Consider the following 21,480-nt stretch of genomic DNA (forward strand, 5'->3'; position numbering starts at 1 on the left):
ACGGTAGGAAGTGCAGCAGAATGAGAACAGCACCAAGGATTCCAAATGTATTTTACTCTAGATAAATAGCAAGAAGTGCTTCTTTGAACCAGAGTGAGGTTGCCACAGCTAAATTGAGATGAATAGCCATTTCACAAAGAAGTATTTAGGGCGCCTTAGCAGCAGGGCCACCAGAAATCTGGCAAACATGAAGAGTTTATTTGTTAACAGACAAGACTATGATCACAGCTCTACTGCAGATGTTCACTGTCACAACTGCATAAATTGGGAATGTTAAGGGGCTCAAACCCTAATCCAGAGAGCCCAGCTGGTGTAAACTCCTCAGTCTGGTGTAATTACACCTTCAAAGCTGCCCTTTTACCTGCCTGAGTCCTTCTGTTTGCAGGGTGGGGTAGCAGGTGTGCACCATCCTTATCACAGGCTGCACACGTGATAACAAACTCTATGAATACATTAGCCCAGTACCTTCCAAGTAGGGAAGCAGTTCACTCTCAAGAGGATGCAAGACTGAAAGCTCACTCAAACTCTTTGAATGAAAAGAAGTTACATTAGCACAGACATTCTAAGATATTTGTGGAGACTCTGGAGCTCCTACCAGCACAGCTCTATTAGAGAAAAACTGTAACTGACAACTGAACTGAAGGAACTTTAGTAGAGGTCAAACCTTAACATGAGTCACACTACACACATCCTCCAACCTGCTGGCCCTTAACTGTTTGATAAACAAAATGTATGTTTTCTGCATTTGAGGAAACTCATTTTAAGAGGAAGGTACTATATACATCATGGATATTTTTCAGTCCAGAGCTTCATGGGTGTTTTCAAGACCAGGTAGATAATGTTCTGCTGGCTAACAGACTGACATTGGGCTTTTTTACTACTCCTAGAATACCCTCCAAAGCCTTTGTTCACATTCTTCTGACTACATAAGTCCCCTATCTGCCCTAACAATGACAATTTACCTAAAGACAACAAAATGAAGTCGATTTTTTTTGTCAGAGCCAGAACAATGTGAGCAGAAATTGGACAGCAAACAGACTTTGCTAATTAAGAGTTGTGAGCAGAATCACAAGCAGTGTAGATAGCTCTGCTTTTTTCTTTCTCCCTTTTACAAAGATTAAGAAAATGGCAGCTTTCTGTGGTCAAAAGCTCAGATTAATATACAGCCCCACAACTATAACTATCTTACAGGCTCCATACAAGCCATGGTCCTAAGCTTAAGAAACAGAAATAGCAAATTTTGATTGTTATTGGGTATAACACAATATACAATATTTTTTCTATCCTTTTTCCATCACCCTGAATGAAAATATTTCACAAACACGTTATTTGCCTTACATTCAATTGTTACCACTGAGGCTGACCTCTCCAGCAGCACTGAAAAACACACTGTCAGCAACTGCAGAGGAAACAAGGAGCTTTGGAAAGACATTCCCACAACCCAGCATTCCTCCAACAAGCACCAGTGGATTCACTTCTTTATCATGGCTGTTAAAATGAACAGCAGCAGTTCTTCAGGCTAAGCCTGAGAACTTTACAACTTAACTCTTCAACACCCCACAGCTTATTTTTAATACAAATTTGATATAAGATTACAATTCTGCAACTGTCACATGTCAGCCCGAACACTCTGTGTCTAAAAATCCCTTTCCTCAAACAGATTTACATGAACTAGAAAAGCTGTAGAGGCTTTTGGTCAAGTTATTGTCTGTACCTAAACTAATTCTACATCCCAAACTATTAAACCTAAAAAACCCCATTAGGTTTAAACAATAATTAAAAACACGCATGTCTGTTTAATGTCAGTCCAACTGTATATACAGAAAAGGAGTCAAAGGAACTGCAGGACTATTAATTTCTGACCCTATCAGTACAGCTCTTGATGGAGAAAAAACCCAAAACACCACAGGATTTTTACACTGTTTCCCCCCCTTAAGTAATTTGCAAAATGTGAGCTACAACACAGCAGCTGAAAGCAGTTATTTTCCTTCTTATGTCATCAAAAAGGCTTCATTAAATAAAGTAAACCAGAAATGAACTTCTTCAGAATTCAGTGAAACAGTAATTACAGCATACTGATGATGTTATTAAAAAGAGTAAACACAGCGCTGTTCCCAGTTTTGAGGAGGTTTTACTGTGAGAACACACATAATGTACATTTAATCTTTGTGGTTTAGCTCCCCAACTTTTCTTAACCTCAAAGCCTATCAATGCTCTCAAGACTACCATTAATACCTGTGAAGTATTTATTTTAGAAGCTGTATTAGATGAAATGCCCATGGCAGGGGGGTTGGAACTAGATGATCCCTTGGTCCCTTCCAACCCTGACTGATACTATGATACCATGAAATCTTAATAGTAGTACAACCCTCAAAGTGTTAACTGACAGCCAACTGAAGACTCTCAGTAGAGAGGCTTAACAGCACAGAAAAGCAACCAGTTCATGTGCAAACCACATAAATATTATTCATATTAAAATCCTCTCCTTAAATATACTGCTTGTAGTACTACAGGAGACACCAGGCAGAAAAAGTGCACCAGGGAACAAAGTCAGTGCAGAGACTACAAGTGTCAAGTAAAAAACATCTAATCTTATTTTTGCTGAGCCCTTTCTTCCATTGTAACAGTTATAGACTCTCAGCCTGACTCCTATAATCCTTGTCCCTTCTCTCCCCCACCTAGTATTTCTAGCTGAACTTGCAGGCTGTACAGAATTAAATCCCACAGCTGTAAGTTACAGCTATGAAGACAATTACTGTCTTAAGGCTGAAATAAATAATCTACTGCCAGAAAGGCTTAGTACTGAAGCAGGATTAAGATGAGTCCACCAGACACCAAGAAGTATTTATTTACTCTTCTGTACTCATACAACTCAATTAGCATTGCTTTGGGAATTTCAGAATTGGGGTTTTTCAAACTCAAAAGACATCTCTTAGTCAAGTGAAAAAGCAATCTCTGAAGCCCTGTGTGAATTATATACATTTCATATTTGGAAAGTATATACATCTGTATTTTGTGGTGTAGCTGTATTCTTGGCAGAGTAAAAACTTCAACTGCATACCAATAGAAACCAACTAAAATATCCCTTAAACCCAAACACAGACTTTTTTTTGGGGGGGGAGGGGGGCGGAAATCAAATTATTTAAATGCTATTCTTAAAAATCAACAGTTACTCAATTTGCAAGTCAGCCCTCAGGCTGAAGGCTAAGAGAAGCTTTTATTCTTCCACCAAAGTGCATGGAAAAACCTTTCTGTGCAATGTGTTTCTGGAACTACCAAGGGGAAAAAAAAAGAACTAAGGTCTAAGGTCTAACTGAGCAGCTATTTTGAGCTTACTTCTATATTTATTCCTATAGAAAGTTCCAAATGTCAAAGAACGTTAACAAGCAGCTGGCACACATAAAAGTGGAGCACAACTCAAAATATCTATTATAATTAACACAGTGTATGCTACACTTGTACAGTAGCTACACAGGATCATCTTCCATTGCCCACCAATTAAACTGCTTAAAGAGCTAGGAAATTGTAGACGTAGCAACAAGACAGCTGAAACTAAACCCATTCAAATTATCACACCAAAAAAAGTGTGTAAAATAGGCAAAAAAAGCAGTCAAGAAGGTATTACAAATCAAAATATACTTGAGTATCAGCTGTGAAAGAATTTACTTCATGGCTACTTTCAGAAGAGTTACTTTTGCAAAAGAAAAATCTAATGGATTATCCATAAGGGATATCCTGGCAAGGGAAATGAGGAATGCTAAATACATGCATCTGAGTTAAATAAAAGGAATCAGCTTTTTATCTCCCTGAAGTTCCTAGCAGGAAAACATGAAAGCCCATGCAAGAAAAACCAGCCTGTTGGTTTTGCATCACTCAACAGCAGTGAAACTATAACACACATAAATGGTTTGCAAGGTATTAAAACCACTGTAATGTTCTTTCCAAGATAAAAGTGAGAAGCTAAAATGGTAACTTTAACCCACTACTGAAATGCAGCTATCACTTGGAGGCATAAACGGGAAACAAATTGAAATAAATATGAAATAACATTTGGTGCCCATCAAAGAATGGCTTTTGCAAGCCAAATAAGCAGCTCTTAACTACCATCAGCTCCAAGAGACAATATTAAAATACCTTAGGGCAAGGCATAGGGAAAACGTATTGAGAGAAAATGTACTGAACGTTTAAAGTCAGCCAACCATCACTATGGTCTAAAAATTCAATCCCGTCTTTTTTTGCCCCTCAAAGGAAGTCACCGGAACATGACAAAGTTCAACTTTTCTTGTTTAACTCACCAATAAAGAGATTCCCCCCGAGAAAATAAACGTCACCTCAAGGCAAGTAAGTTTTAGTCCCACCCACGAAATTAACACACACACAGAGCCCCAGCATGAGTTTTGGGTTGGGTTTCCGAAGAGCACGGCCCCGACGAAGAGAGCTATCCCCCCACCCCTGCCACCCACCAGGGCCGCGGCGAACACCTCGCGGCGGTGAAACTGCATGGAAAAGGCGGTTTAAGTCGGTCGTGACGTCACGGAGGAGCTTGCCAGCGTCAGCCTGATATGACGTCGATCGCCTCAGAGCAAAACCGTTCTCTCCTCCCCAACATGGAGGAGCCCGCCTTCTAGCCCGCTCCGCCCGGGGAGGGCGTCCTCTCCGCTCCGGCCCAACCACGTTAGAAGCTTATGGGGCGGCGGCTTTTAGCTTCCTCCGGGGCCCCCGCATCGAGTCGCCGACCTTCTCTGGAACCGGGCCAGGCCTCCGGTGTGCCCGTGCCCTGCAGCCGCACCGACGATCCCCTGAAAACAGGCCCCGCCAGTCCCGTCCTCCCCGCCCGCCGGGTTCCCTCCGGCCGCCCTGACTCTCACCACCCGCCCGCCTCCATTTTCTAGTCGAGCCCAAAGGCGTCCAGGCCGCAGGACGCTGCCGCCCCTTTTCCGCGACCCCCTCCGCCACAACGGCGGCCTCGCTCCCTTTCTCCTCCCATCCCGCTGCTTCTCTGGCTGCCTCCCTCACTCACCGCGAGTAAGGGGGAAGAAAGTGAGAGAACCTCGCCGCCGCAGCCGAAGGTCTCAGCCGAGACGAGCCGCCATTTCCTCCTCACAACCGCTCCGGAGCGCTGGGCGGGGACGCTCCTCCCCCGCTACCATAGAGACCGAACGGGCGGTCGACGGCTTCCCAGAGTGCCTCGCTTTGCGCACGGCTCGCGGAGGACTTCAGCGGCCGTTGGCTCCGCCTCCTGGCTGGGCGGCCCGCACGCGCTCTGGCGGAACGGCGCCGGCGGGAAAGCGAGGGGCCCGCGCCCTCAGCCCCACATGTGTACCCTCCGCCTCCTTCCCCGGATCCCTCCAGGTCGACAGATGGCTGAACCCTTCCCCACACACCCGGAGTACGGCGGCTGCCCGCCGAGTCCCCCTCCAGTCGGTTTTAGGCCGCCGCAAGCCATGGCCACGAAAGAAAATGAGTCGGGCAGCCCCGGTCACTTCAGGGCTTCCTCTGCAGACCGGGATCAACAACGGCTGCTCCCGGGTTTGTTGTCAGAAACAGGGATGATCTTACCTCACAGATCTGCACTTTTATTCGTTATTCGTGAGGCTGCAAGTGCCACTCCAAAAATACTGCACATCAAAATATTGTTCTCGCAGGACAAGCATGGCTTTGCCACAGGATTAACGTGGCAGAGGAGCTCATCTGCCACTCGCAGACCCTACTGCTCACATCAGCAACGCTCCCCACTTCTGCTTATTCCGCGTGGATTCGGATTTGGTTTCCCTATTCCATCAGTTTTACCAAAAAAAAAAGTGCTGCAGCAAAGGTTTTTTTTTTTCTGGGTTCACATTATGGAGTGCTGGGGAAGTGTTCACTGAATCAACTTATCCACAGCATGGAAACTTTGCAGTAAACGCCCTTTAAAAAATGGTTAGACTACTCAAACTCTCCAGGATCTCCAAGCTGCTATCAATAGTTGTCCACTTTATGTTTTGGTTCTACTGTCAGCATTTATGATACTAGCAACCAGAAACAGACATCTACATCTCAAGTCGCTGCAGGGTCCCAGGGTTCATATGAGGACCCACAAGGTCACGAAAACACTCCAGATGCTGACATCTGGATAGCCTTTTAGGCAGGTGGAGGTGTGAGGTTTGGCTCTTTGCCCTTGATCCTGCACATTTTTCCTCAAGGGTTGTTAGTGATTTCAGATGGAATCCAGACAGTGTTTACCAAGATGGATTAAGGTATGACAACATGAGGAAATCTAAAATTGTACTTAGAATCCTGTAATTCAATGAAATTAATGCTATCAAAGTGGTTTGATTACACCTTTTAGATGCCTACATTCTATGAGATTTCTGGTGGTAGAAGTTGAGCATGTTGAAAAAACTCTTATTAGCCTTTTTCCTGAGCATAGTCAGCCTTTCTCCACCTGTGAAGCTTGGCAGCATTAATACTTACTTCACACAGGAACACCCAGAGGTAAAAAAACCTCCAACAGATTCCTGTGCAAAAGTACAAGACATCACAGTTAAAGGCAAGCAGAAATTTGTTTTTTGCTCTGCAGCTACAGAACTACACTAAATGAAAAGCACATGGAGGGGAAATACCTTAAGGCTTAATGGACCAAGCTGCACTGTGATTTGTGCCCTGGGAAAAGCTAATTACAGGTTGTTAATGGGCAAATATAGCATCCAGGGAGTGCTCAAACCCATGAATTACACCAAGGGAAGGGGAACCTGCCAAAGTGAGGAATTGCACACCAAGAGTGAACAGGGAATGCTTGCAATAAGGGATTCAGCAGTGAAACAGGTAATAAATTCCTCTTACACCCATTTAGTAAGAGGCTTACACCATCTTACTGTAATACTGACTCACTCTGCACACCCAGTGAGCAGCAGCTAAAGCATATGACACCTACATCTTTGTGTTAAAGCCCAAATCAGAGTATCTACACCTTTGATGACTAAACACCTGTCACCTTATCTTAAGTAGTACCATCAGCAGTTCAGTTCTTTCCCTGCCTTGTTCCCTTCCTGATTCTTTTAATGTTAGAGCCCAATTTCCCTTAATCTGGAGCATTTGCTCCTAGGTGACTGGTCTGAATGTGCATTGTCCTGGTAGCAAGCAGGAGGTGGGTTTTGGTGATCCATGCAACATGAGTTTTGGTTTAGGCCTGCTCTCATAGAACACAATAATAATTTCTAACTGGTTTGAACTGAAAACACTGCTGGGAAATCCTAGCAGAGACTAATGACTATTAATCACCTTCTAAAAAGTCTAATAAGCACCTTAGCTCCTAACACAATGGAGAAGCTTATGCTGAGATACCCACAAATCCCTCAGTACTAACCCCTTAAAACTTTTTGCTACTGCTTTCAGGCAGTCAAGACACAGACTTTCCTCTGCAGCTGTCATTTATTAATCTATCTATCCATCCATCCTTTGGGCTTCCCCAGTTTTGTTTTTTCAAACTTTGAGTGTCTATAAATTGACCTTAATTGTATTTAGTGTTACACACAGGGGTCTTCAGGTGTTATTCATGAAACTGTGCTAGGCACTAAAGCATCACCAACTTCATGTTGCACAGAGATGGGGCCCCCAAAGCTGGGATGTAACTCCTCCTCTCTCATGCAACTTGGCCTTCACCAGCCTTCTCCCAATGTTTGGAGATGCAAACACTTGCTTTAAGTTCACCCCTTCTCTCACTTCTTCCTCACTGAATGTTCTGGGTAGCCTATTTCAGCAGCTAAGTGGAAACTACAGTTAGCCCATGAAAAGAGGAGGGATGAAAGCAAATGAGCAAGTTCTCTTCCCTCCTGTCTCTGGTATAGTCAGGGGTTTTAAGCAGGTAATTAATCTTTACAAGTCACAAGAGACTAATTTATGTTGGCTCCAGCTTTACCTCTTTGTGGAAAAAGACCTCTGTCTTCAGAGTTCAGCACATCACCCAAAAGAGACAGGTCAGGTGTCAAGACAGTGTATATCTTCTGTGTCCTCGATTCTCCAACACTCCTGATACTTCGTTTTTCAGAGAGACTAGATGAACACAGAGAAATACTTTACTGAGGGTTAATCATAGTCACATAAATGAAGCAATCCCCTTCCCCACCAGCTGACAGAAACTTGCAGACTCATCTTTCCCCCTCTGGCAATCCTAGCTAAACTTCCCCCCTTCCCTCCAGTATCTGCAGGTTTTGCAGGTATTTTTGTGACTTCTCCAGGAGTTAGTGATTTTAGCAAGGGATTCACTCCACTCAATTCCAAATATCAGTCATCAAAACTTCTCTTCAAAACTCAGGTACAAAGTCTATAAAGTGCACTGAATTACAGTTATTAAAGCTTTCTTTTCATCTCAGTTTTTGCAGTCTTGGCCCAAAATCCAACTTCCCATGTTATTACTGCCCTCATTAAAGATTCATGGAGGACTCTGGCCATGTTGAAGCCAGGGATGGTTTCTCCAAGAGCAAACTAGTTTAATTCCATGCATTTTAATCCAGCTTTAGAGCCATAGAAGTATCCTGAAGATTTTTTCCCCCAAGTTCTATCTTTGGAGAGAATGTGAGGGATTTAACAGAAGTTAGGCTTCAGCACTAAGAAAAGAGGGAATGATTTAGGAAGCTTTTGCCCTCAGCTTTGTATCTTCCTACTCCTCTCTTAATTTTGTGAGGTTTAACCATGCAAGTTTGGTCTTGAGCACTCCATCTTATGAAGCACAGGGAATTTAAGTGTTCTTAAGCCAGCTGCATGGAATAATTAAACATTTATAGAGTAAGATACAAGTTAGAGAGGGGAATACAGAAAGTCACTAGGCAGCTTTCTATCAGGAAAGAGTTAATGTAAAATAGGTATCATTTATTTCTCAAGATACTGCTCCATCCCCCCAAACATGCAGTTTTCACTGTGCCCAGAACACTAGCAGGGGGAAAAACAATCTGTCTCAAGATAAAGGAGTAATAGTTTTCCATCACTGACAGTAAAGAAATAGTAGCACTACTACAAGCAGTCCTATTTAGTATTATTGAACTAAATAAAACCAAACCATGCTTTAGAAAGTCACTTTGTTTTCAGAGTCAGTAAGAAAATACTCAAGTAGTAACATTCTAAAGGTGTTGGCTGCAACTAAAGTTTTTGTAACAGCTCTTCTCTCAAATGGAAACTCAAGACTCTAAGAAGGTTTGATGTTACCAGAAAGATCAAACAGTTAAAGAAAGCATAAGAAAAGATAAAAAAAAAAAGAAGAGAAGAATGCAGCTGGCCAGGATATCCTCACAGAAACATTACAAACTGCTCCTGGTTAACATTCTGGTCAGAGAAAATGCAAACTCCTTAAAAAAAAAGGTTACAGTAATCCTATACTAATTTTCACGACAAGCAAAACCACAGCTCAGGAGCTGCTTGTAGCCCATTGTAACTTTTCTCCATCTTAAGGACGTGAGAGGGGTAAAGGAAAACTTTTGTTGCAAAAGTTGAAAAAAAGCAGGTGCAGGCACCACCCTGAACAGCAGCTCACACATTGCTTACCTTAATTATTCAGTGTTTTATTCTACTTACTAGAGAAAAAAAAATACACCTGCAAATAGCAACTGTAGCATGAATTACACTCTGTTGCCTCCTTTCTGCTTCGGGGTATGTCTCTTTCTGTAAAAACATCAGGAACCTCTCCCAGAGAGAAACATTTGCTTCCTCTCACCCTCTTTATGGAAGCCTCCCGAGAAACTCCACCTTTGTGGGAGGAGCTGACAATCAGACAGAATCCTCTCGGCAAGAGAGATTTACAAGCCTACCAGGTCAAGAATAGTCTGAATTTGTTTCCCGATGCACCAAATTCATTAAGATTACTTGTTTTTTTTAGATTAAACCCTGAGGGTGAACCCTTTTCAATCAACTAGTCATGCTGTAGCTGTCTTTATCATATGGCTGAGAACTAATGACATGCATTCAGTATTCCCCCCCCCCCAATCTGCATTGTTTATGGAGTTTTGCTTGAGGAAGTAAGTTAAACTGAACACGATGTAGATTTTCTTGTAGAGACAATTGTAATGAAAGTGACTTTGGGGGGCTGCATTTTATTGCAGAGTGTAAAAGGAGTCACTGGATCCATATTCTGTGTGTCAGAGGCATTGCATTTTTCTGACGAGTATCATTGGCAGCATTTCATGTCTAACAGTCGTGTGCCCTAAGCTTGCTTTCCATTTAAATGCACAATCAAGGTGCGTTCTTGGCTTTTCTGCAGTGCTTGGACTCCATCCCTTGGAGGTGTGGTGCTGAGAGGCTTGGTAGGATTAGATAAGGGTTGGACTCGATGATCTTAAAGGTCTTTTACAACCAAACCAATTCTATGATTCAACGACTCACAGAACTCACTCGATCTAGGACCAGCGAGTTTATTAACTCTGGTCAGTAACCAGCACACATTTTGAGAGAGATCATAAATCGGAGTCCTCAGCCGTTCACAGCCCTGCGTATCAGCAGCAGAACTGGATATTAATATTGAGGCTGTGACCTGCGGCAGACCCGTCTCCCGGCCCCTGATCGTGACAGAGTGGCAGGGCCAGCTTTGCGGGCAGCACTCCGAGCTCCAAGGGCCAGCCTTTGGCAAGCGAGGCTCCAGAGCAGCACTGCCGCTGCGGACCCCGAAGTGTCCGGCAGCAGCAGCTACGGCCTGACACGGCGGAGCCTGCGCACAGCCCGCCGAGAGGGCCCGGACCAGCCCATCAGTCACTTTCCGCCGTGGGTGTTACTGCCGAGGCTGCTGTCCCTCTCCCAGGGAGGTCTGCGCTGCCACCCGAGACGTTATTAAAGCGTCAGGGAGGGACGTGAGGCACAGAACAGCTGCGCTAGCTCCTGGCAGAGGTGGAAGAGACAGCATGGCGGAGCCAGCGCAGGTCCTGCCCGATGTGAGCTAAGGAGGGGCTGAGAGGAGGCACGGAAGGAACGAGACGTGACCCTCCTCCTGCTTGGCGCAGCAGCCTCGCTGACACGAACTGGCGCTGACGCCCCGACTGCCTGAGGCGGCAGATGCAGCCATCTTGGAGCCCGGCTCGCCCCGCACCTCGACTGCCCCCGCTTTCTGCCGGCCCCGGAGGGATCGCGGCCCAGCTCTATGGCACCCAGGTGCCGCCACCCCGACCCGTCTCTATGGTCCCACCTCCCCGTCGGAGGTGTGACCTCCCCGGACACACGTACGCTCTGTCCCGCCGGCCGACTCGATAATTGCGTCTTCTCGCTCTTTTCCGGGCGCTGATTGGTCGAGAGGACGGTTCTCGCGAGATCCGCGTGCCAGCGGCCTGGCGGAGGCGGCGAGAGGGCCCCGCGATCGTGCGTCGGAGCCGGCACCGCGGCGCGCTCGGTAAGATGGCGGCGGCGGAGGCGCTTCTCCCCTCGGGGGACGGGGGCTGGCAAGGGACCTTTCCCGTGGCCCGGCGGGGCAGCCAGCTGTCTGCCGCTGCGGGGGGTGGGGAGGTGCTTGGGCCTGTGGCGAGCGGGGCCGAGCGCTGTGGTGGCCCTGGCCCCTCGGAGGGCCGGGTCGGGGGCAGCGGCTCGGTGGGCCGGTGACGGGAAGGGGAAGGTTGCAGTTCTCGCAGCGGGCCGGGGCTGCGCAGGTTGCGGGCCGCCGCATCTCGTTGCGTCTTCAGCCAGGTTCCCCTGCCGCGTGGTTGGGAGCAGCGTGAATTCGGGGCCGGGACCGATCGGCCCCTCAGCCGGCCCTGGGCTGAGCCTGCTTCTCGCTTTTCAACTTCCCTGGGTGCGGTGCGGCTTTGACGGCAGTGTAGAGACAGAAAAACCTGTTGGAAGTGGTAGGTGATGAGAGGACGCGCTGCCACTCGTGTTGTCTGAGCTGGGTGGCGGTGCCTGTTGCTGTTGTTGTTGTTGCCGCCTCTCCTCCCCTTTTCGCTGCCCTTGCGGTCGTGACTTGAAGGTAGAAATGATTGCCGGCTTCAGCAAAGCACTTCTTTCACGAGTCTGAAAAAAACCAACCAACCCAATATCGTCGAGGGAAAATACTGAGAGATAACATTTTAGTACCGTTGACATGAGTGCTTTTGGGGGCAGCAAGCCGAAGCTATCTTAACTATTCAGTCGTATGTTGGATAACGTATCGTGCACAGTTTGACAGCAGTATGTGTCCCAGAATGCATATATGGAGCTGTCCAGTCTTAAGTTGTAGTGAAGAATTTAAGGTATAGGCTTTGCTTTAAAGGTTTGTTACAGTTTTGCTGGCTGGCTGTCAAACTCTGATTCACTGGTTTCACACTCTGTGCCCTCTTTAGACACTGAACAAGATTTACTTGGAGTGGATTTAAAAGTACAAGATGATGATTATTTATTTATTTATTCTGATGATTGGAGAAAGCAGCTTTAGAGAGCTGAAAGAGTGCAGGAACAGGGAGGAGAAAAAAAGTAAACCTGTGGTTTGAGATAAAAGGTTCTCTTTTGGATCATTAATTTAAAAGATCTCGTTAAAAAACAAAGATATAAAGGTGGTAGTAACACAGTGCTTACACACATTAAACTGACTTCTTCTGGAAACATGTTAAATCAGATGCTTTTCTTGTCTTGTAGTAAGAGTCCAGGATGAGTTATGCAGAAAAACCTGATGAAATCACGAAAGATGAATGGATGGAGAAACTTAATAACTTGCATATCCAGAGAGCAGACATGAATCGCCTTATCATGAACTACCTTGTTACAGGTAAAAACGAGCAGGAACACCCAGAGGCTCATAAATGCCTGCCACTTACTTTATCAAGACAGTTTGGGCTAGAATATGCTTGTGGATGGAGCAAAATCAAGGGCTTTCAGGAGTTGAGTGGTTGCTGTTGGTTTCTTTTAGCAATGTACAGCTGCTCTGGTGTCCTGAGTGGAAACTGACAGATCCAGAGACAAGCAGTTATGCAATAGAAGTGACATGTACTAACCTTCACTCTTCTGATAAAAGATACAGAAAATAAAGTGTTTTCTGGAGTGCTGTAAACAAACATGACACACTTCTGTATGATGTCCTTTTCGGTGCCATTTAAGCAGGGTTTTGAGACGCGGCAGTGGTGAAATAGCAGTCTGAGAGCTGCACAGAACAACTGTCAGGGCAAGTTTTAACTGGCTAGAAAGATAAACTCTAAAGGGCACTGTTGGCAAAGTTGTTTGAGACTTAAAAAAATATTAACCCCTTCAGCATATAGCCTAACTTTATACTTGTAAGATTCAAAGCCATGGGAAATGATCCCTAGCAATTACGTTGCATTCCATCCCAGGAAGCTGTACCAGGGTGGAGGCATTTGTATCCTGTATCTACACCCGTGTTTACGTTGGTGTGTGCAGCCTCTGGGATGAGGGAAGAGCATCTCAGTGGGTGGCATAAATCATTTCATGAGCTAGGATCTGAAAGAGCTGTTACAATGTTTAAGAAAAATTCATCTTGCATTTCTTCTCAGTAGGACTGCTGGGTCTGTGCAAAGAGGTTTGGGGGGTGAAGGGAGAAGCAGAGCCACCCAAAGTCTGAAAAATGTGATTTTGAAAATCCTGTTTTGGGGTAAGGGCAGAGCTTGCTTTGACAACAAATGGTTTCAGGATAAAGTGTGTAGTGACAGGAGAAGGGGTAATGGCTTCAAACTGGAGGAAGATGGATTTAGATTGGACATTAGGAAGAAATTCATCCCCATGAGGGTGGTGAGGTGCTGGACCAGGTTGCCCAGGGAAGTTGTGGATGCTTCTAAGCCTGGAAGTGTTTAAAACTAGGTTGAATGGGGCCTTGAGCAACCTGGTCAGTAGATGTCCCTGCCTGGCCTTCCAGTATCTGAAGGGGGCCTACAGGAAGGCTGGGGAAGGACTTCTCAGGATCTCAGGTAGTGATAGGATTAGGGGGAATGGAATGAAGCTGGAGGTGGGGAGATTCAGGCTAGATGTGAGGAGGAGGTTCTTCACCATGAGAGTGGTGAGACCCTGGAATGTGTTGTCCAGGGAGGTGGTCAAGGCCCTGTCCCTGGAGGTGTTTAAGCCCAGGCTGGATGAGGCTCTGGCCAGGCTGGTGTAGTGTGGGGTGTCCCTGCCCATGGCAGGGGGGTTGGAACTAGATGATCCTTGTGGTCCCTTCCAACCCTGAATGATACTATGATACTATGGCATGTGGGGTTTGAAGTAGATAACCTTTAAGGTCTTTTCCAATCCAAAGCACTCTATGAAACGAGCTTTCAGCTTAAGATGTATCGGACTACAAGTTGCATGGACCCATAGAGAATGAAGAAATGTGAGTTAAGAATGAACTGAGTTTGTGCTGTTGGATGCCTTGTTGGATAAATACCTATCTAAATAGAGAAATATTTTTCAGAAGTTGAGACTTAAACTCCCCAAGTGCACAAGCAATACTCAAATCTTTCCATTTCAGCTGATGGCTCTTTAAAAACGTTGTGTCAAATGTGTTTTATAGGTAAAATGTTTCTGTTTCAGAGGGCTTCAAGGAAGCAGCTGAGAAATTTCGGATGGAGTCTGGAATTGAACCCAGCGTTGACTTAGAGACTCTGGATGAAAGAATAAAAATCAGAGAGATGATATTGAAAGGGCAGATTCAAGAAGCCATTGCATTAATAAACAGCCTCCATCCAGAGCTGCTAGACACAAACAGATACCTTTACTTCCATTTGCAGGTAAGGACAGATGGCAAACTTTCTCTTTGCTTTAGAAGGTGCTGAGAGACTGAGGAGAGTAGTGTTGGTTTTATGAGTGTGTTGGGAGGTGTGTGACTGAACATGGATGAAAACTTAAGTGTTTGTTTTTGGCATTGTTTTGTAGCAACAAGAAACTCGTGGTGTGGTGCAGGAGCCATCACATGTGATTAGTAACATGAAAACTTGCAGCAGCCGTGGTGGTCTGTGATTTCCCAACTTCCAATTACTGCTAGTCTGAATTTCTAGTAGTTCCTTTAGTAAGAAAACCTTTTCAAAATGTGTTCCTCAGGAGTGTCAGGATACCTTTTTTTGGTAGATTCATAGCCAAGTCTGCTGCTGCTTGTCTCACACATGGAGAAGAACTGACCCCAAACTGTCAAATTATGCATTAGTGTTTGTCTCAAATTACACACTCGTGTCTGAGGAGTTCAGCCTTGCAATACTGCAGGTCTGTTAATTTGTTTAGCTAACACTGCCTTGTCTTCCCTATGTAGCAGCAGCATTTGATCGAGCTGATTCGGCAGCGCGAGACAGAAGCGGCTCTGGAGTTCGCTCAGACCCAATTAGCGGAGCAAGGCGAGGAGAGCAGGGAGTGCCTGACAGAAATGGAGCGCACGCTGGCTCTGCTCGCCTTTGATAATCCTGAAGAATCCCCCTTTGGAGACTTGCTTAACATGATGCAGCGACAGAAGGTACTGCTTGCTCAGAAGGAAGTCGACGTCTTTGATTTGCATGGGGTGGAAATATATCCAAATGTTTTTGAAGTGCTTGGAAAAGAGGCGTGCAGGGGAGCTGGAGTTGGAGGGCATGGGCGTGCGGGGGAGCTGGAGATGGAGGCAGGGGCGTGTGGGAGAGCTGAAGTTGGAGGGCAGGGGTGTGCAGGGGAGCTGAAGGGGCAGGGCAGGGGCGTGCGGGGGAGCTGGAGTTGGAGGGCAGGGGCGTGCGGGGGAGCTGGAGTTGGAGGGCAGGGGCGTGCGGGGGAGCTGGAGTTGGAGGGCAGGGGCATGCAGGGGAGCTGAAGGGGCAGGGCAGGGGCATGCGGGGGAGCTGGAGTTGGAGGGCAGGGGCGTGCGGGGGAGCTGAAGTGGCGGGGCAGGGGTGTCTGGGAGAGCTGAAGCTGTAGGGTATTTCTGTGCAGGAGAACAGAAATAGTTCTTAAGCAAGAATTGTTTTTTCAGATGGTGGTTTGTATTCAACTGTTTGGCTTTTTCCCTTGTATTGTCCAGGCTCATATCTTTGGAACTCTGTCCTGGCCATGTTCTGAGGAATTAGCACAGGGGGTGTGGTCTTGTCAGTGTCTGTCTGATACCAATGGTGTTAAACACCTGAAAACTGTTACTGAACTCTGCTGTGTCTCTTGCAGGTATGGAGTGAGGTTAATCAGGCTGTTCTAGACTATGAAAATCGTGAATCAACACCCAAGCTGGCAAAATTACTGAAACTACTACTGTGGGCTCAGAACGAGCTGGACCAGAAGAAAGTGAAATACCCCAAAATGACAGACCTCAGCAAGGGGACGATTGAAGAGCCCAAGTAAAACGTGTGCAGATGGACACCAAACCACCATAGTACTGCACAGGATACATTTATATCAGTCTGTGACTGAAATATTTTTACTACAGTACAGCACTCAATTCAGATTTTTCAACGAACATCGAATTTGAAGGGAGGAAAGTCCCTTTTAAATGCTGCAAAAACTGCATTGAAAGGCGCTGTATCTCTTTGAAAGTCTGACTTAGGCTATGCACTATAATACATTTTTAAAAGAAACAAACCAATTAAACAGGACAGAAAAAGAAGAGCATTTTTAAAAGTTCAGAACTCAAAAGCTTTCTAATTAGCTACTGATGCCTAGTTTAGTGGCCAGTGAGTTAATCCAGAGTTATATCGGCAACTCTTCAGTTCAGTTTAACTGTCTCCTGTTTGAAATGTGTATATAGAACAGTGAATATTTTCTACCTTTTAAGTTATAGCCAGATATACATTCCCCTTACAAGTAACCTGTCAAGTTTTCATCTATAAACCTTGCAGTAAAGGGGCAACCTTTTGCATAGGAAATAGTGTACAAACTTGTAAAGCATAATTTAAGGAGGTTGTTTTGTTTTGGTTTGTTCTTTTTTTTTCTCCCTCTTTTTTTTTGCTCCTTGTTTCTGACTTTTTGGTGCTTTATATGGTGAGAGCTATGTTCATAATGGATCAGTGACCCATCTTTTCAGGAGGGGTATTGTTGGAAGTAAGCTTCTTCTTCATTTTCATGGATGACCAAAACGGCCCCCAGAGGCATTGAGGGTGTTTGTTAACAGGGGCCTTTCCCCGCCTCCACTCTGTGATACTTGTAGACACTGCAGGTCCCTAAAGCCTTGGAGGCCACTGGAGGTTTGTGAGCTGAAGGAAATGATGTCTGAGGAAATTAAATGGAGGGGAGAGATGCTCATTGAAGCCCTTGATGCAGGATCTGCCTTTATGCTTGCTGAATAACAATTGTAGTTTTAGAGCTACTTGGGCTATTTTGATGCCTTGAGCTGAGCAGAGCAGGGCTGTCTAAACCCAGAAATGTCCATTCTCTCAGTTCTTCCCTACCTTTCTGAAGAGATGCAGTTCATCTTCACCTGTATTTGTTTACTGACTGTCCTCACTCCGGTTAGGATTATAGTTTCAATGTTTTACATGTGAAGTCCAGACTTTCAAGTCAGCACATTGTAATCTTCTGGGTATGGGATGTTCTGGCCAACTCGGTTTTGCAGCGCTGTCTGCTGGTGTAGGTCCAGGGCTAGTGAGCACTCATCTTGCCAAATCCACCTCTAGATGGTTTTTTTTGGGGGGGGTTTAGGTCTGGTTACCAAGTTATTACAGATTTGCTGAACAAAGACCAAGCTTAACCATCATGAAACACTGGCAGTTGTCACAGCAGTCCCATACTGTACATAATCTAGTCTTGTATGGTAGCTATTGCCCTGTAGAATGAAATTTAGGTTTTCACTTAATTTTACTGGAATACTTAACGCATTAAACTGTATAAAGCTTTGCAGATACACCCAATTTACAGAGACTAACTAACAAACCCTGTTACTGATTGCATTACTGTGAACACTGTTTACTTGTGTAGCTGGTTTTTTCGTGGGGTGGGGGTGGGGGAAAGTTGTTTTTGGAGCAGCTGTTAGAGACGTGGAGCGCCAAGGTTAAGCTAGGTCTATGGCTGTAACAAAAGGTTAAGCTAGGTGATGGATGTAACAAAAGGTTAAGTTAGATGGTGGATATGACAAATTTATTCATCCCCATTTATGATCAGCCTGTTCTCCACTTTGGAACCATTTGTGGTGTGGAGGTTTTAAAGTTGATCTATTAGAAGCTATTGGGTAGGCCCCCCCTCCCCCCCCAACTATAATGCTAGTCTGGCTTTTCTTCACCCAGGCTGGTTATTCTGACACCAAACTTTTTGACAGTTGTGGGTTATGAGGTTTGGGGTTTGGTTTTCTTTAATTTATTTGTTTCCTTTTTTTTTTTTTGGCTTTTTCCAGTTGGTTGATGTCTGAAAACCACATAGACTTTTTAGTTGGAGAAACTGTATGGTTAATGTAACTTCTGTTTAATAACAAACTGCAGCAACAAAACTGGAATAGGTCTAACTCTTTTTTTCCTTTTCCATGGATAACTGATCAGCTTTCCCTCTGCTCTGACACTTGTGCTGGTTAAACCTCATCTGAAGCTTCTCCTGAGCGAAATGGAAAGCAGTGGGTTTTTTTTGTGGCATGGCTAGCATTTTTCTCCATGAGAAATGCAGTATTACAGCCCTGGTTGAGAAGTTCACTGCACTTCTAGAATGCTACATTAATTTCTTAAGAGTATTTGGGCAAAGACTGAGCATAGATTACTTGAATTTTCACTAGCTTGTTTGGGGGGTTTTTTGGGGTTTGTTTTTCTTGTTTGTTTCTTTGGTTGTTTGGTTTGTTTTTTTTCTCCCCATTGCAAAAATAAACCTGTTTTTAAGGGGTTTAATATCAACTTAGCCTAGAACTGTTTCACTTTGTTTTTATGAACATGCCACACTGATATGCAGCTTTAATCTGTAAAGTTTTTTGGTAACTGCAAGAAAATATTCGAAAGCTATGCATTTTAGAGAAAGCATAAAGGTAGTGATATTGGTACTTCTGAGGATCTTTATATTAGTGTATATAAAATAGTTTGCATATACAAATATAATATATAATCTGTTTGAAATATTCTTGAATGGTAGGGGCTGTGAAACATATAATTTATGGAACTATTGTACACAGTAAACAGACGTCTCAGTACACGAATGAACCGTTGTCATATGCATGAGAAGTGTCCTATTTGGTGACTACTAATGAATGGGATTTTGTTAACCCATTTTTGTTAGATTACCACTTTAACAAATACTATTAAATGCCACTTTGCTCAGTTTGCTTTAGTGTAAAACTCTACCTGCTTTGTTTCACTTCATTCAGAACGGCACCAAACTAACTTGGCGAGGATTCGTTCCAGACTCAACGGTGGCAGGCAAATTTCATGGTGCTCCTTCCTCCCCCAGCCTTTTGGTTGAAAGCAAATTAGATTTGTTTGTTTGCTTGCTTTTATTGTTTGCCATGGACATGGGGAAGTTGGGTTGTGAAATACACTGTCTTACACCTCTGCAGAAAGGCTCTGTATGGAGCGTGCTGTGATTAGGCTACAAGTCTCCTTCACCCGAGCCTATCATCTCCCTAGTAACTGTCAGCATCTTCTTACCACCTTTCTTTTCTGTCTGTCAAATCTAAACTAAGCTGTGGTTGCTTTAGTTGTGGAGTCATTGAAGGGGGGGATAGCAGCTTCCACGAACATGAAGTACTGGTGATACTTCCTGAGAAATACTGAACTGTTTACCTTTATATAGCTAGGAAACAGAGGCTGCTGCACAGAACCTGGCAGCAGAGTTTCAACTAAGGCATTTCCTCTCCAGACTCTTGAAGAGGCAACAACTTAGAGCTTTAAACCAGGTGAAGTACTTCTCTCTCTCTAAGATGATTTCACTCAAACACTTTCAGCTCCTTCCACCCACATTAAGAGAAAAATTGGAATGAACATGGAGAGCACTTATGTAGCATTTAAGATGTGTGAAATTGCCTGGAAAGAATTATGTCTCCACTCCTTGTACATAGAGGGGAAGCCATTACATTATTCTAGGATGATTTTATTGGCTTTAATTTGTGAAATTTATGCTTTATATGCTTGAGTATAAGCTTAAAAGCATTACTTAAAAAAATATCCATGACTAGCAGAAGTGTTACCCAACTTACTTCTAACCACTTGCTGTCCAAGTTCCTTATGAAGCTTATTAAATTGAGTTGGAGCTTGATCCCTGTGTGTCTTACCTTGGTGGGTAGCAGAGCCTCCAGCTGTGACAGCAGCTGAAAGCATCCTTGAGGTACTCACCTCAAATTAAAGGATCTGAAGTCAGATTTTGCCCTAAACCTGCCTTTAGGCTGCAGCAGGATGAGATGGATTCTGACCTGTCCTGTAGATCCCTCTTCCACCCAGACTGAAGGATTTGTATTTTTCAATGAGTGCATTGAGGTGTGCTGGAAGCTATTTTTAAGTTGTCAGCATATTGCTGTCTGCAGTATTTATTAGGGCATTTTATTTAGCCCTAGAAACCACATGAATTTTCAACAGACTGGACAAGTTGCACTGAAATAGCTCTGGCTGAGAGGGAGCTTTCAGGCTGCAGTGGAGCTGTCCTTTGAGCAGACAACTGTCCTGGCGTGTGTGAGCCTATTTCTCCTTCAAACCCCTTCAGGATTTGGTCTTGATCTGTGCTTAACATCATCAAATGTTCAAATAATACAACCATTGTGTGGATCAGCTTCAGTGCTAATAAATGTCAGCTCAAATATTAACCCAATAATCTTTTGTTTGGTTTAATCTTCTGGCAGATTAATCTGAGCACAGGAGAAGCCAGAGGAGATGGTGTTCTGCCATAAGATTATTTCTTTCAGTCAGCACCTGTCTCCTGAACTGATTCCATTTGCTGTTTAATCAGCTTGCTGGGAAGTTTGCTTCCAGGAAATTATGCAGCAGTACATGGAAAAATGTCTGTGTTTTTACTCTTTGAACTTACTTTTGTGCATGGGGTGGATGTTGCACTCAAACACTTTTTGAATAGAACAGAATTAACCAGGTTGGAAAAGACCTTTGAGATCATACAGTCCAACCGATCATCCAACACCATCTAATGAGCTAAACCATGGCACCAAGCACCTCATCCAGGCTCCTCCTAAACACCTCCAGTGATGGTGACTCCACCACCTCCCTGGCAGCACATTCCAGTGGCCAATCTCTTTTTCTATGAAGAACTTCTTCCTAACATCCAGCCTAAACCTCCCCTGGTGCAGCTTGAGACTATGTCCTCTTGTTCTGGTGCTGGCTAGCCAGGAGAAGAAACCAGCCCCCACCTGGCTGGTAGCTACATCTATTTTTGTCAGTTTCTGGCACGAGAATCAAGTTAGTCAAATGGTTAATTGCAGAGGTGATACTGAGCAGTATGAGGAACTGAAGAGTACAACAAGAAAACTCTGATGTGCTTGAGTTCCCAAATGGAACTAGAATTTCAGTGAGTTTGTAGCTGCTGTTGGAGGTGGTTGGATGCCACAATAACGAGAGACTTAACACACTATTGACTATGCATGAGTGTAAGTTTTCTATGGCTGGGATGACTGTACCACACCCAAGACCTCTTCAGTTCTTTTCTGAGCTTACTCCATGCATCTCACTTCCGTGGTTACATCAGCCCTCAGATTCCCTCCTGCCTCAAATTAACTCCAAGCAT

The 21,480-nt window shown here is 44.6% G+C and overlaps 2 protein-coding genes across 4 annotated transcripts in view; one reads left to right on the forward strand and one right to left on the reverse strand.

Moving 5' to 3' along the window:
* DIDO1 (death inducer-obliterator 1) overlaps positions 1-5,155 on the reverse strand; it is a 53,699-nt gene extending 48,544 nt beyond the window's left edge. The window contains exon 1 of one of the 2 annotated variants that reach the window (XM_068150086.1): positions 5,021-5,155. The gene's annotated coding sequence lies outside the window, so the exon portion shown is untranslated. The remainder of the gene's footprint in view (positions 1-5,020) is intronic. The other variant, XM_068150087.1, reaches the window with a different exon arrangement.
* A 6,096-nt stretch (positions 5,156-11,251) lies between these two features.
* On the forward strand, positions 11,252-19,097 carry GID8 (GID complex subunit 8 homolog). 2 transcript variants are annotated; one of them, XM_068150089.1, is made up of 5 exons: positions 11,252-11,344; positions 12,559-12,688; positions 14,440-14,636; positions 15,152-15,349; positions 16,021-19,097. In XM_068150089.1, the coding sequence occupies exons 2-5, from the start codon at positions 12,571-12,573 to the stop codon at positions 16,192-16,194; spliced, it is 687 nt and encodes a 228-aa protein (XP_068006190.1). In that variant the 5' UTR covers positions 11,252-11,344; positions 12,559-12,570; the 3' UTR covers positions 16,195-19,097. The 2 variants fall into 2 exon arrangements, with proteins under 2 accessions (XP_068006190.1, XP_068006191.1); XM_068150090.1 differs by lacking the exon at positions 11,252-11,344 and adding an exon at positions 11,556-11,792.
* The last annotated feature ends 2,383 nt before the right edge of the window (positions 19,098-21,480 follow it).

The sequence above is a fragment of the Melanerpes formicivorus genome, unplaced genomic scaffold (assembly GCF_026170545.1).
Source record: "Melanerpes formicivorus ecotype bairdi unplaced genomic scaffold, bMelFor1.0.p_v2 SCAF_19, whole genome shotgun sequence".
Lineage (NCBI taxonomy): Eukaryota > Metazoa > Chordata > Aves > Piciformes > Picidae > Melanerpes > Melanerpes formicivorus.

What these genes read in the sequence shown, in the direction of transcription:
- GID8 (XM_068150089.1), top strand. Translation starts at nt 12,571, where the DNA reads ATGAGTTATGCAGAAAAACCTGATGAAATCACGAAAGATGAATGGATG. An exon ending in ACCTTTACTTCCATTTGCAG is followed by an intron (nt 14,637 to 15,151) that starts GTAAGGACAGAT and finishes TTCCCTATGTAG; the next exon opens with CAGCAGCATTTGATCGAGCT. An exon ending in ACATGATGCAGCGACAGAAG is followed by an intron (nt 15,350 to 16,020) that starts GTACTGCTTGCT and finishes TGTCTCTTGCAG; the next exon opens with GTATGGAGTGAGGTTAATCA.